This window comes from Perca flavescens, chromosome 1 (assembly GCF_004354835.1).
Source record: "Perca flavescens isolate YP-PL-M2 chromosome 1, PFLA_1.0, whole genome shotgun sequence".
Lineage (NCBI taxonomy): Eukaryota > Metazoa > Chordata > Actinopteri > Perciformes > Percidae > Perca > Perca flavescens.
Window position 1 is genome coordinate 30,300,448 of NC_041331.1, and position 15,620 is coordinate 30,316,067.

Consider the following 15,620-nt stretch of genomic DNA (forward strand, 5'->3'; position numbering starts at 1 on the left):
TATATATATATTTATTTGGCCTTTACTAAATTTTTCACATAAATTTATAATATTCCTAACATGTTGTCAATATTAAACCAGTGGTTCCCAACCATTTTGATTTTGACCCTCTACAAAGAACCTGACTGGTTCGGGCCCTTGGCCATGTTTCCGATGTCTTGGAGTAGTTAGCTGTTGCACCAAAGAGACATGTCCACTCTTAACTTCTCGTCATTTAAATAACTGTCTTAGGCCCGTGGAGGTCAGATGTTCCATCATTTAACAAAAAACGAGAAAAAGTTAGAAAAAAAAACAACAGAACTTTGTTTTATCTTTTTTCATCTCCAATCAATCATCTCACAACCCCTCAAATTTATCTTTTGACTCTTTGAAGGCGGCCAGAGCCATAGGTTATGAACCACTGGAAGAAACTACCAAACTGTAGTTTTAAAAAGCTCCACCTCAACCAGCTACAATGATGCTTACAAATTGACTTAACCATCTTTAAAAAAAAGGAGCCATTATTCTGCAGAATGAGTACATTTATAATCATATCTATTATTATTATTATTATTATTATTATTATTATTATTATTATGTGTTTCTCTCTCTTTTGTGTGTATTTGATGTTTTTCATGGGGTGGGGGTATATTACTTTGTATTTTTTGTAAAGCACTTTGTAACACTGTTTTGAAAGGTGCTGGATAAATAAAGCTGTTATTATTATTATTTTTATTCTTGAGCTCAACCATACCCTTTATCACCCCATAGATGTGGGGTTTTGCCTGAAGTAAAATCATGGAACACACAGTCGGTCAAACATCAACATTTAACATTTATTTGTCATTATTCTGAAAAATGCAGAAGAAAGACAGATGAACTTCCCTTAAAGTGGGAACTACATATCAGGCAGTCCCTGAGGAAAGACAACAAAAAAAAAACACTGCTCCAACTCTCTGCCTTCCCAGTTATGTTATAAAGAAAAGTAACCTAAAATATATGTATGACCCTGAATACATATATAAACCATGGATCCTTTACTTTCATGTTAAGTATTTACAGTGTCATCATAATAATCCCAACAATTTTTAAAGTCACATTCAACCAGTCCACTAGCACAGCCTGCTGGTCAGATAATATACTGCATACTGCAGCGTTCAGCACAGAGCTGGAAAACACAAACTAGTCTACGCATTTTTGGATCTCTTTTCACACAGGAATTACTACAGAAACATTTAAAGAGGGACAGATGAGCTATGTGACAATATTTTAGCCTGATGAATCACAATATTAAATCTGTGTTGGGAAAGTGGTTACCAGCAGTTTTAAGGCTGTAAATGACAATATATTACATATGTGAGAATATCCATCCAGCATTCATGTTGCCTGGTACCAACACCAAATATATCATTCTTTTATCATAAATAGTAGGACAATAGCACTTATTTAACAACAATTTACACAGACTTTCGCTTGACTTAATAAAAGAACCACATTCTGTTGTTATCATATGATGTACATGGAGGACAAATAATCACATGTATTAATAGATCCAGGCCTGGCGGGTTTGGTCGACACTTTTCATTTATAATGACTGTGAGTAGCGATGAGCAGTGTGTACATGATGAACAATAATGGCAATACTGAGGGCCGAAAGTGTACCAGCCGGTCAATAAAAAGGGAGAATCTTAACTCTAGTCTGATCCCTAACACAACTGACAACCAACGTAATCAGCCAATATGAGCTGCACTTATTTACTTTCCCCTAAGAGAGGAAACCTTTATAGAAAATGATATACCCTTGACAAAGGAGATATCACTTTTTGTCATTTTAAATGGTTTGGACAAAATAATGTTAACATCACATGAAAACATCTTTTAACACTGAAGCAACCTGATCACAAACACTGCTACAAAGGTGAGTCGCATTAGGTTGAGTGCCAGATTTAGTAGCATCTGGCAGCTTTAAGGAGCTGCGGCATTCGAGTTTTCAAAAGAAACGCAAAACTACTAAGACCTCTGGAGGGACAAGATACCTTTCTGACAGGATTTTGAGTGTATCAGCCAAATAAATGACAAGAAAGATTATTTTTATGTCAAGAGATGTCATGACAAGGAACAGTGTGTAACACAAACTGTGTGAGGGGAAAGGCAGCACAGCAGTACAACAAACCAAAAAAAGAAATGTTCAAACAGTAGATTTACTACAGGTTTGAGAATACTGCTGGCTGTATCAACCCTGACCCACATTTGTGGCGCTGTTTGCAGTGTGATTTGGTTACTTCCAAGTTTAATTCTTGGTCTACTGCTGGTACACAAGCCTTGGAAAAAGAAGAAAAGACAGAAAACTATGAATCGTCTTGGAACCACTACGCTCAGTATTTGCAGCGTGAAACGTCACTGGTAAAACAAATAAACATGACTTCAGAAGGCAGATTAGGAAGTTTATAGTTTATTAAAATTATATATGGTTTAATCTAAATGTGTATAAAAAAAACAACAAAAAAACTGTTGAAATCAATGCAAAATTCCCTAGCAAGTGTGAGTGTACAATGTATGATCCAGTGTACTCTACTCATTCAAGTTTATTACAAGACAGCAATCTTCAACCCTGAAAGCAACTCGGAAGATGAGTATTTCTCAGAATAAGACAATGAACATATAGCTTTTTGCCTCGCTACCTCTACCTGTCCTTTGATAAACCTCTGATAATAAAGAAGGAAACTGAATGCTCCAAATCTCCAGCGTGGCCCAGCCACCATGAGGTCCATTTACAAATCAGAAAATAAATACAGGCATCCAAATGGGCTACAACCGCAAATATTTTTGAAAATATTTTCCTCATGCATACACACAAGCATACGTCTGACTGAGATTATGAGCTTTCTAAACCCTCTTATCTATTCTTAACAGTTACTCTTTACAGTGCAACAGTATGGCAGCAAATGGATAGCAGTGCTTTCATTAAAAAAAAAAAAAAAAAAAAAAAAAATGAAAAAAATAAAAAAATATATACAACATTATGGAAAAGCAGTAGTTTCATCTTTTGGTCCTGTGTCCGATACAGACAGAACTGCTTTTTGAAAACGCTTCCTCATATCAACAACAGTAGTTTCCACAAGACTGTGAAGGGCTGAGAGGGGGAAAAGAGTGGAACAAATGTTAGGATCTTAAATGCTACTGACAGGCCAAATTACACTACTGTACCATCAAATCTTAGCTTGTTTGGACAAAGTTTGTGGGAAGGGGGGAGGGGTCACTTTTTGAGAGTGAAAAGGCTGACTCTGGCTCTTTCCACTGACTTTTCCACACAAAAATGTTTGATATTGTGATGCTGGAACTCTTTAGGCACCCAAAGAATGGGGGGCAAAAATAATGAGTGAAAGTAACCATGGCAACATCCAGTTTAAAAACAACGCAGGGTGCAACATTAACAGTTAACCAGTTGCCTGAGGCGAGTACAAAGGAATGCCACAAGAAAAATGAAAGTGGTTATCTGCACAACAAAAGATAATCAAAAGAAACAAGGACATTCATTCCTTCATGGAGGAAGGGTTGAATGTTCCTTAATAACACATGACTCTATATACAGTACAGTATGCGCTGTGGGGGATTTCACCAAGCCTCACAAGCCAGACCCACATCGAATTACATTTGCTGCCGCTAGGGTGAGTCTAGATTTCTAGGCTACATTTCACCAGTTCCCTTTCAAAGCCAAATAAGACAAGCTTGCTGCTGTGTGTAAGCATGATTTGCCATCATTTGTTATGAAAAGAGTCAAATCAGGGTCTTTTGGTTGTAGATGGTAACTTGAGACGTCTTCAAATTCCCATATTGGTGTCTTTCTCATCAATAACAAAAGTGTTAAAGCTAGACGCTGAAGGCTTAAACTATATTTTTGGTTAAGATTTATACACTACATGGCTGGGTTGGCTCAGTGGGTAGAGCAGGCGCACATACTGTATAGTGAGAGGTTTATGCCTTGAATCTGAACTGTGACAATTTCCTGCATGTCTTCCTCCTCTCTCTCAACTTTCTCACCTAGCTGTCCTGTCAAAAATAAAAGGCGGAAAAGCCCCAAAAAATAATAATAATAAAAAAAAAAGGATTTATACTAGAGATGCACCGATTGACCGTTCAGTGACCGGAATTGGACGATTTTCACGTGCTCGGCTGTGACCGGTGACCGTCAAGTCAGTCTGACATAATGCCGATTTTATGCCGGTCAAATGCACCTGGGCGCCGCATGATTAACATCGCGCAAGATCAGCGCACCGCCGCTCAATCAGCTGTTTATGAAATGTCATAAAGTCGTAATTATACGCTATAGCGCTACAACCAGGCAGAGCAACGAAGAAGGTAGCGGAGCTAGTTGATAGATTAAACTTTTGCCGTATCCGGTCGGCAAAACTCCGAACGCATCTTCCTTTTTTAAGAATGATTTCTGTGCCGTTCTTTGTTCTTTTCTCAAAGAAAAGCTGAACTCCAAGTCTTCCAGAAGACCGCTGTTCCCAGCAGCAGCAGCCATTTAAGCCCCGCCCACCGACTCTATACACGATGTGATTGGCCTGACTAGAGTTTGGTTTTTCCAGATTGCAAACCAACGGAGAGTGCCTAGACCCCCCTGGCTGTAAATTAAATTTGCTGCTGCTAGGGTGCGTCTAGATTTCTAGGCTATTGGGCACCCTGACTTTGATGAATGTACTGTTGATCAGACCCCAGATGAGACAAGAAGCTAACATTAGCGAATGCTGCGGTGACTGTCCCTCTGCCTCTGACGTCCGGCTGCAAGAGACGCTGTATTAAAAAAAGAAAAAGAAAAAAAAGACGCTGTATTCCTCCGACACGCTGTATTTACGTTACTGTTTAAAACGCTTTCCAGGTTAGTGGGGATGCATACAGCTCAAAACCTACATTAAAAACATAGTAATCTTCCCCCAGTGTTTAGTTTGTTGCTAAACTGTGTGTAAAATGAGTGGTGACGTTTATGTTTTCAGGTAACGTTACTGTTGACGTTCAAACAGGCCTGCGTGTGTGTTTTGAGAAATATCTTTATACTGCAAGGCTATATTTATTATATTAAGTTGGGTATTGGATGTGAAAAGAAGGAAATGTTTTAACATTGTACTTTAGATGTGTGTGAATTTCCCACACCAGGAGTAATTTATATAGTTCTATTTTATAGATCCATTATCTGTTCAAAATATGTTCTATGCAAAATGTCAAATGTTCTATTAAAGAAAAGATAGAAAATAAATATTTGTGTGTGCTGTAAAGTGGTTAGAAAAAATGAAATCGGAATCGGCTAAAATCGGTATCGGCTGGCCTAACTCAAAGAAAATCGGAATCGGCCTAGAAAGTTGTAATCGGTGCATCTCTAATTTATACACTAGTGTGACCTGGATGATTAAAGCGTGGAAGACAGAGGAACTAGTTCTTTGGAATTAAACCTCTCACATACTGCATGTTGTTTATCAGTGTTTACCATGAATGCTGCATTGCTCTGTAAAATATCAATCAAATCAATCTTTTCTCTTCTTTAAATCGTATGGAGGTACAATTTCAGGGAAATAGATTGGAACATCCCATTTTTGCATTCATTTTAAATGTTAAATTTGTAGGTTTCAAAACAAAGTAGCCATTTGCATAAAACAAGTCTAAGCTGGGCTTGTAAGGCTTTGGGGTAGTGAAAGCTCTGCGGCTGAATGATCAGTTCCACTAAGTAGAGGATCTCTTACCTTGTTACAACTGAGAACCTTCAGAACCTCCATGCACGTAGCCCCCTTTAGATTTCATCTGGGCCTGAACAAGGTCCACCTACAAAGACCAAGGTGTAAACGTTAGTTGACTGAAAACTTGGGTTTGCTTTAATCTGTTGGATGAGTATTCTGTAAAGATAAGGAAAAACCTACAGATGCCAATCCATGGCCCATGTCCCCCGAGCCTACATGTGTGGTGTGAACAAAGTTTGTTGGCTCCCCGATCATGGAGCGATCGATCCGTCGCCGCCGTTTCTGTAAATAAGTACCATAAAATTAAACTTTTTTTTTGTTTAAACCTAAAAGGCCACTCAAATAAATAGACTTAAATATATTTAAGCTAATATTACAACCCAGTGAGGATGGAGCAAAGGGGAAACCACCGGCCGAAACAGAGCCTGCTCTAGGGCGGCACAATATAACGTTTTTTTTTGTGTTAGTTGAAAGAAAATATATCATAATCATAATATATCAAAATGATCATAAATAATATCAGCAAAATACTCTTCTTTTTGTTTTTACTGCTGCCTTTTATGTTTAATTTTGTTCAGTAAAAGAAAGTTAGAAATTATTTCATGTTATCTGTTTCAAATTCAACAAGCAAGCTGTTGTATTTTAGAAGAATACTGGAAGCAGCAGAAATGCAGAACTGAGAACACCTTGATATCTGGTTATTTGTATCGTTATCGCGATATTCAACAATGTTATCGTGTATAGCACATTTTTCTCATATGGTGCAGCCCTTGCCCGCTCATCCCTCTCCTGTGTACATTCTCAAACTTTCTTTAAGCTTAAACGGAGACACATGTTGACATTCATGATTCCTTTTATCTTATCTGTTAGCAGACAGACTGGCCGACTACAATGAGGCACAATAACTAGTTGTCACATGAATAAACCTTATGGGGGGGTGGCGGCTAGCTGGAGGCGCTACCACTTTCTTATTTAATCTGTAACAAAAAGAGGATGTGATATATATTTCAGGCATGACACAACCACAATGTTCTTAAAGAAACGTTATCTGACAATGGTGAATGTTCACTACTTTCCCAGCCGGAGTAAAACTGAAGGGCCAGGAGAGAATACTGTTTATTGACTTATATTAAATATCTTCCGGGTTGATTTCGTACTCACAGGTTGTGGCTGCTCTGCAATGCAGCAGCTGAAACAAACCCAGAACTCAGTCATTCTGAGGCCGACGAAGAACCCGCAGCAGTTTCCTCTCTCAGTGCAGACGTCTCTGTGCGTCTGTCTTCCTGTTCAGTGATACCAGAGCCACAAACGCACGCCGGAAACTGATGACAGACACAGACCAATGGTCTCTCCGGGGTAAACCGTTGGCACAAGAATTGTTCTCCCAACACAGGGCAGCACGCTCCTGTCAACAAGTGAAAGGTGTAGAAAAAAGAAAAAAATTAATTACGTTTTTTTTCCCCACTGAATGCTGAAACACTATGACAAATTAGTCATTACTGTCAAGGTTATCTATAATGTCTACACTTTTGTTTTTGTCTGTCAAGCAACTATAGATTGGGATTAGCAATTTGCGGACACCTTCTGTTAGGCACAGGTCTGATTTTCCTGAATGAAAGTTGTTGTTTAACACTTAATAGCATTTTTAAGAAGTGAAAAATAGATGCATGTGATGGGGTTGAAGCCACTTGATTTAGCCTAGTAGCCAGTTTTGTGCCTAACGGTCCACTTCCTTCACTTGAGCAGGTTTCTCTTCTGGCAAGACCCACAGATTATGAGGTCACACCTAGAGGCAGGGACATTGGTGTACATATAGCTCTTCAAATGAAATCATTTGCATTTCAACATTGCTGTTACACCCATTTACCGCATACAGACATTCTGACTTTCTCATACAGAGTACTAAATTGTACAACATGAAAAGCTATTCTCTTTAAAGTTATAAAGGTGAAACCTCAAAATGTAAGAAATTGGGTCAACGCATACCGATCCTGAGCAGTAACCTACTATTAAAAACACGTCCAGGTCATCAATATGTATAACTTATTATTATTATTATTATTATTATTATTATTTGATTATGACCTTTGGCTTTCATGGTTACTGATTAAACTATGCTTCAGTGTTCATCATGCTGTTATCAGCACTACAGCCATAATAAGGTGTAATTTTAATTAATAGCCCTCTGGAGCATAAGCAATCGAGAGGCTTCTGTTAACTGGACAGACAAGACAACGTAGAAAAGAAAATTTGCAGCATCAACGGAAAAAACGACTGAAAATGCCTATGCGGTTACTACTTAACATTTTATGTTGCATAGGTCCTACATATCCTACATCATAAGAAACGATTGCTTTTAGGAATACAGGATCTCCAAATGGTGACTCAGATGACACTTGTGTCATATGTGTTATGATGAGAGTGAAACTGTGAAAGAACAAGATACAATTGAATGTCAAGGCTGTCCCAAACTTCAATTCTTAGTTTATCAGGAACAAAGGGCATTGGAGTTATTTTTTCAGTATTTTTAGTTTTAAGTATGATTGAACACCAGCAGGATCAGATATATCTCAGGTCAGTGGATATAGCCGTTTTGCTGTGTAACGTTATAACTTGAATTGGCAGCATCTGAAAAACAGGATCAGGCATTTATTTCAGCCATTATTGCTGTCAGGCAGGAGGATCAAATGATCTGCCAAATGCAAACAGCTCGCTGACAAAGTAGATTTCCTTATTTGCATCTGGCTGACATTACACATTGCATCGAGCGGTTACAGTGCAATCCGTGGAGGTGAATTATTTTATCAGGTGCCAAAGAGTGATTGCAGAGGTTCTTAATGACTGTTGAAATCCTTAAAATAATCAGATATTCTGCCTCTAGTCTTGGATCACAAGAACGCAATCTGTATTTACAAACATCTGGACGTTATGCAACGTTAACTTGTCACCGCTGCGGCAAAGACTCTCCTCTTCACACGGCGAGTCCGAGCTAAAATCACAACTGGAATGAGATTCAGTGTGGTTACTGACGGCATCTCTGTGTCCCAGATTTGAACTGAATAGATTCAGTAACGTTAGAGCGGGGTCGTTGCCTGCAGCCAACCAGCGTTAGCATGATCAGCTGCTAACACAGTTAGCTCACAGGCTAACCATAACTAGCTCGCTAAAAGCAGCAGGTTCGTGTTTTTTTCCACTGACAGCTAGCTAGCTAACCAGGCTAACTGAGCCCGTTTTCGAAGGTGTGACTTCTATGTTCAACAAAAACGAGATGTAAAACAAATGAATACTCACCTAACTATTTACCAGCTATATAAGGACCCTGTTACTAATAGTTATAGTTTAGTGTAGTAAATACACTTACCAGATGGCGACCGGTTTGCCGGAGTAAAATCGTAAGATCGACTGAAAGCTAAAGAATGCAAAAAAAAAAAAAAACCAACCAGGAACTACGCTCCCTGGTTGCCTTACCCGACTTCCGCTGTAAAGTGTGACGGCTTCCGTGTTGACCCACGTTTTCACGTTTCGCACAGAGGAGATACAACTAACGTTATTCGCTGATAAAAGTTGCTTTCAAATAGCCAAGATGAGGCCACTAACAGACGAAGAGACGAAAATAATGTTTGAGAAGCTGTCGAAATAGTAAGTGACGTAGACGTTGCTGCATGCCTATTTAAGACACAAGTTATAACGTTACCAAAAAATGGTAACGTTAGCATCCTTGCTAGCCTACGTGTGTGTGTGTGTAAGAGCCTCTGAGCCATGCTTTTTCTCCCTCAACAGCATCGGTGAAAACATAAAACTGCTGGTGGACCGACCTGATGGTTCCTACTGTTTTAGGTTACACAATGACCGTGTGTACTACATGAGGTAAATCAATGAAAAATTAACATACTCGTTCGGGCATCTATCGATGCTTCTTAATCATTCAGAAATTCATGTATCCTCGTTTACTGCCCACAGTGAAAAAATTCTTAAGTTGGCCACAAACATTTCCCGGGACAAGCTCGTGTCAGTGGGAACATGTTTTGGAAAGTTCACAAAGACAATTAAATTCCGCCTGCACATCACAGCTCTGGATTTCCTGGCGCCCTATGCAAAGGTGAGTATGGGTGCTTAGTTTTTATTTTTGGTATCTTTGCTTTCATCATTCGCCTCCTCTCCTTAGCTGCTACCAATGGAGGATGGAGTTAGAGATGCAGTGAGGAGAAGTTAGAGGAAGTGAGGCAATACAAATATTTTGTGATGGGATACGTACTAAAGCTTCAGTCTCTGAAAATCTGTGTGCACTCTGGAGTGCAGATCACAAGTGGCTAAAGACTGGCCACCTAAAGGCCCTGGCACACCAACCCGATTATCAGCCATCGGACAGTCTGGCGAGGTCAGTGACTCAAGTCTGTTCTGTGTGTTCCGTGCCGTCGTCAACCGGAGGAGCCGTCGGCCTTCATTTTGGCCGATTTTAAGGCGCTGACACACCAGGCTGATTATCGGCCGTGGGACAGTCTGGCGAGTTCAGTGACTCAAATCTGTTTGGTGTGTCCCGTGCCGTTGTCCGTCTGAGGGGCTTTCTGCGTTCATTTTGGCCGACCTGACATGGTCGGTTGGTGGCAGGGCCGTCGGGACTCACCCGGAAATGACGAGCGGAATGAGGTGACTACAGTCTCTCAAAATCTGATGAAAATCTTCTAAACTGACCTTTTGTTGAGCTGAAATAAAGACAGATTCAGCAACTGCACGGCCTATTTCTCGCTTAAAATGTTTTCAGAAACATGTTTCAGTGAACGATTTTAGTACAATAGGAGATCGTATTCTGAACGGCCGCCATGACAGTCTGGCTTTGAATTTCCAGAGAAAACAAACCCATGTGACGCGTTCGTCCAATCAGCTGCCGGTTTTCATTTCTTGGGCGACATTACAGATTAGCGCGGCCTGCTGTTATAGAGATGTATTACGTCTCGTCTCCTCTTGTCTTTTTGGTCACATCGACGGGTTTTCTGTCAATGGTCGGCCGTCGGCTATATGTGTCTACACCTTTTACATTGAATCGGGAAGGCGGGCAGAATGGTGGAGCGCTAACCCGGAAATGACGAGCGGGATAAGCCTGACTAACGCCTCTCAAAATCGATCTGAAATGAAGTTCGATTCCATTTCAATTCTATATTCTATTTCTCGCTTAAAATGTTTTCAGAAACGCGTTTCGGTGAACTATCTTCGTAAAATATGAGATTGTATTCCGAACGAGCCACCATTATGAAATCTGTGAGCAACCAGACCCACGTGACGCGTTCGTCCAATCAGCTGGCGGTTTAAATTTTTTGGCCGACAATACAGATTAGCGCCGCCTAGCGTACGCTCAAGTCGGTCGCTTCGATGTGCTCCAAGGCACTTTTTTGACCAACTCGGGGAGGCAGTCAGTCGGACTGCCTTTTCTTCGGCCGTCAGGTTGGTGCGTCAGAGCCTTAAAACCTGTGGCATTACTATTTTCACGCAAGTATAAGATCTGAGTATGTGTTCTACCACAGATGCCACTGTCCACCTGTATATACTGATCTTTACTGACGCATCATGCCTCTGTTGTGTGCCACATAAAATATGGCCCATCACTTGCACTGTGTTAAATCTCTGAGACCCACATAGACCCATTTGTGTCTTTTTTTTGGGGAGGGACAGAGGATCTTTAGGGGGTGATGGTAGGTGCACAATAGATGCCACATAGAAGTGGTATACATCATCCGAAAGCTGGGAATCCAGTAATAATTTTCAGATGCAGCTCAGCACTGTGTCAAGGTTTTCTACTCATAAATCTGTAATAATCCTTGTGTTTTGGTTTGGTGCTAAAATCAAATGGCTACTGTGTGGACTAACATCATCACACATGAATACAATTGGGCTCATTGAATTAGAGATGGTCAGATACCATTTTTTTGCTTCCCGATTCCGATACCTGAACTTGCGTATCGGCCGATACCGAGTACCGATCCGATACCAGCGTGTCATATATTTATTATGTTTTAACAACTGTATACTACGATCCCTGTATGGATGTGATATGATTTCTATCTTTGTTGTCTGTCTGGCTCAGGTTAAACTCTTTGTGAAACATGAACAAACACAAACCATGAATGCCACAGAACTTTCTTTTTTTTATCCAGTTTGACAGTCAGTTATAACGGAAAAAGAACATAAATAAACTACTTTAATGTAGATTTTCTTTAAGGCTTTATTACGTGGTATCGGATCGGTGCATAAACTCCAGTACTTCCTGATACCAGCGTTTTAGGCAGTATCGGAGCCGATACAGATTCAGTGTAGAGATGGTCCAATATCGGTTTCGGACCATTTCTACATTGAATCCACAAGAGTCTCAGCTTACCAATCGTACCCACTTTATGCAATTTCAAGACTTTTTGTTTAGGGACCCCAGTTTGCAGAAATATTCAAATACAACATTTTAGAATATGTAAAAAAATATAAATAAAAAAAAAAGTTTACTGTATGCAAAGAACTTCATGGTTTTTGCCCCAAGCTGCATGGGAGCATGCCGTGGGCATGTCTGTAAAGGGTAAACTCGTGGGTACCCGTAGAACCAGTTTGCATTGAGATATCTTGAGGTGAGAGGTCAAGGGACCCCTATGAAAATGGCCATGCTAGTTTTTCCCTTGCCAAAGATTAGCCTAACTTAGGAGTGTTATTTAGCCCCCTTCTTGAGAAGCTAGCATAACATGGTCGACACATGGATGCCTTAGGCCTTCTAGTTTCATATAACACCCAGCCCCCTACAGCATCTTAAAGACAGTAAAGTCGACCTGGGGGCTCCGACGCTGCCGCAGGTGTCGGGGTTAAACTGGTAGTTCATGCCATAACATTATACTAGTAGGTAACTACTGCCGAATATGCGACATGCCACTCATTTGGCGGTTAATGCCAAGTAGATGCCAGGGGCTGTTAGGTCAGGTGTGTGCAGGTGGTATCTGACTTGCTGGTTTTTAAGCCATATGACCGAACAGTAGCTGCATACTAATAGGCTTTTTTTTTCACAGCAGGCGTTGAGAATTGTGACGGTAGTAAAAGCACAGGTATCACCAATAACATTAACAATGGCTCCCCTTTATTTATGTGGTTTGTTATGATTGGCCACGATTTAAAATTGCAGTCGCTCATGTGAAGCTCTCAGGTCTAAAAGCACATCAGCGTTTACCAAAGATACAGTTACTGTAACTAGGTTGCCAAGACAGACACATGCGCTGGGGTCCCCATTAGAGGATGGATACCCGAACTGAGCCCGTCGGGACTTTCAGATCGATATTTAGAAATGATGTTCGGGCTCAGTCACATCAATGCGATAAGGCATTGAACATTTAAAATTTTAAAAAGCTTATTATGTAGGTGCGCGCCACTGTTAACGTGCGCTTGTTGCCCCGTGTGCGCTGATGTGCTCATCTGTTGACATTTCCGAATGCCTTCCTACAGTTGCTTAATAAAAGCGGGCTTTCCTCACAAACAAACGTATTTGTCATTAGTATGAGGAAAAAACGAGATTTTAACTGTCTGGCTCGGACATAATCTTAATGGCTGTCGGGCTTGGGCCGGGTTCGGTTACTGCTCTGTCGGACGCGGGCCGGGCTCAGACAGAAAAATGTGGTCTGATCCGCACTCTAGTCCTCATGAGGCAAGATTGTTTAAGCAAAATAATATAACTTTGTCGACTAAAACCCAGAAATATTAAACATTAACTGACTGAAGTAAAAAGAGCTGATTCCAGGTTTTATATACCAGATAACTTAATCCTGGTTTATGAGACGGCTTCCTGATGTTTGCACCTGCATATGCAGTCTCCTGAGCTCATTCATCCAGCAATCAATTAATTATCAATTATTTGGATATTTTAAAGCTGCCATAAATTCGATTTTTTGATATTAAGTCAACATGAAGATTGTTTTGCTTCTAGGATAATTAACAATTTGATAACTTAATATAAATTAAGTTATATTGCTGCTCTCTCTATGCTGCTTTGCATTTGCACCGATAAATTCAACCTTGCATTGCAATATTAGTTATATTTTTGGTTTTGATAAATTGTTAAAACATTGTATCTCTGTCAGTAAGATTAAGTTAAGTATACTAATGCATGTAGGAATAATAACAAATGCTATTAATTTCAATAACTTTTTCTGTCATGTCTTCTAGTTCAAGGTGTGGGTGAAACCTGGAGCAGAGCAGTCTTTCCTCTACGGGAACCATGTGCTGAAGTCTGGGCTTGGGAGAATCACCGAGAACACCATGCAGTACCAGGGAGTTGTGGTCTACTCCATGACGGATGTGCCCCTGGTAGGTTTTGTAACTATGATGCTGAATTGCTCACTTGTTTGAGGACGGCACTTACAGTGCACTGTTAAAGGCAAGGTTGGTAACCGTTTCCAATATACAGCGTAGACCTACACGTTGGATAGCTCAAAATACGTACAGATAACACGCCACCTGGCTTTAGGAAAGTGCTGTGTAGGTTTACGCAAAGTCATGATGTCATGTTGCCGACCGTGGTTAGAAAACCAGGGGAGACTCGTTACCTCCAGGGCCGACGTTATAAAATGAATAACGTCAGAGTTAAATTCCCGTTTCTGGTGAGCAAATTAATGAACTTGGCTTTCAGTCAGTGGTTTATTACGGACACCGCACACACTGTGTACAAAACTTAAACTTATTCCAACTCTGCTCTGGTCGCATCTACACGTCAGCTTCCCCTCTCTCTCTCTTCTGCCCACTTACCCCCCCACACACACTAAACTCTCTTAAAAGGAGCCGTAGCACCATTTTACAACAAATGCCTTATCTGATGTGACCGAGCCTAATCCGAACATCATTTCTAAATATCCCGGCCAGTCAGGTACCGTCGGGCTCGGGTCGGGTCTCCGTCCTCATGTCTCCTTGCACAAGGCACATTCACGCAGATTAGCCGGGACCCTGGGCGTCTTTCTTATGGTGTTTTTAGGAGTCAGTAGAAAGGTCTCTTTGCTTTCCTAATTTTCTTATAACTGTGACCTTAGTTGCCTACCACCTGCAAGCGGTTCTTGTTTTTTCAACCGTTCAACAGGTGCATGTTCATGGTTTATGGTTCATTGAACAAGCATGGAAAACATTGTTTAAACCCTTTTACAATGAAGATCTCTAAAGTTATTTTGATTTTTTACAAAAGTATCTTTAAAATAGTTTCCTGAAAAAGTTTTTTTTTTTTTTCTGCTGGGGCCACTAGTGCTGTAATGCACAAGATTGTTAACAAGCTTCACATAAGAGCATACGCTGCACTGTGATGTTAAAATGCTGCCCTCAATTTGATTTCTTCACAACAATGCAGAACTCCTGAATTGAATTTATCTACACATACCTTTTATGTATTAAATGCAAACTGATTTTGATCACTTTCCTTGTTCACCAAGGGAATTTCTGAACTAGTTATTTGTCTCAATTCTCAGGGTTTCGGAGTGGCAGCCAAGTCTACCCAGGAGTGTCGGCGAGTGGACCCCATGTCCATTGTAGTGTTCCACCAGGCCGACGTAGGAGAGTTCATTAGGAATGAAGACACATTAACATAAACATGATCACCAGCTGGACTGTCAAAGGCTCCTTCCTTTTTTATACCCAGTAACATTCACTGAAATTCCCACCCAGAACATCTTGTAACCCAGAAGGGGTTGGATCCCCTTGAATAGATGTTACACCTGTCCCATATTTCCAATGCACAGTCTAGGGACTGAAACAAAGACTTCTGGACTGACCGTGGGATACCACTAAGATACATCTCAGGATTCCCTAGTCACTGAGTTTTCTGATATCACCTGCATAAAAGGAATTGTTTTTTTCTTTTGTAAATGTCATCTTTCAAATAAAATCCTTAATGTCTGTATTTTTGTCTTT

The 15,620-nt window shown here is 40.4% G+C and overlaps 2 protein-coding genes across 2 annotated transcripts; one reads left to right on the forward strand and one right to left on the reverse strand.

Moving 5' to 3' along the window:
• Positions 1 to 796: 796 nt before the first annotated feature.
• On the reverse strand, positions 797 to 9,277 carry cdc42se2 (CDC42 small effector 2). The gene is made up of 5 exons (XM_028566985.1): positions 9,073 to 9,277; positions 6,873 to 7,116; positions 5,892 to 5,993; positions 5,718 to 5,796; positions 797 to 3,112 (listed from the first exon to the last, which is right to left on the reverse strand). Exons 2-4 carry the CDS (start codon positions 6,924 to 6,926, stop codon positions 5,722 to 5,724), a joined length of 231 nt encoding a protein of 76 aa, XP_028422786.1. The 5' UTR covers positions 6,927 to 7,116; positions 9,073 to 9,277; the 3' UTR covers positions 797 to 3,112; positions 5,718 to 5,721.
• Positions 9,152 to 15,609, forward strand: nip7 (NIP7 nucleolar pre-rRNA processing protein). Its single transcript, XM_028566865.1, has 5 exons — positions 9,152 to 9,350; positions 9,492 to 9,578; positions 9,672 to 9,810; positions 13,896 to 14,036; positions 15,179 to 15,609. The coding sequence occupies exons 1-5, from the start codon at positions 9,295 to 9,297 to the stop codon at positions 15,296 to 15,298; spliced, it is 543 nt and encodes a 180-aa protein (XP_028422666.1). The 5' UTR covers positions 9,152 to 9,294; the 3' UTR covers positions 15,299 to 15,609.
• The last annotated feature ends 11 nt before the right edge of the window (positions 15,610 to 15,620 follow it).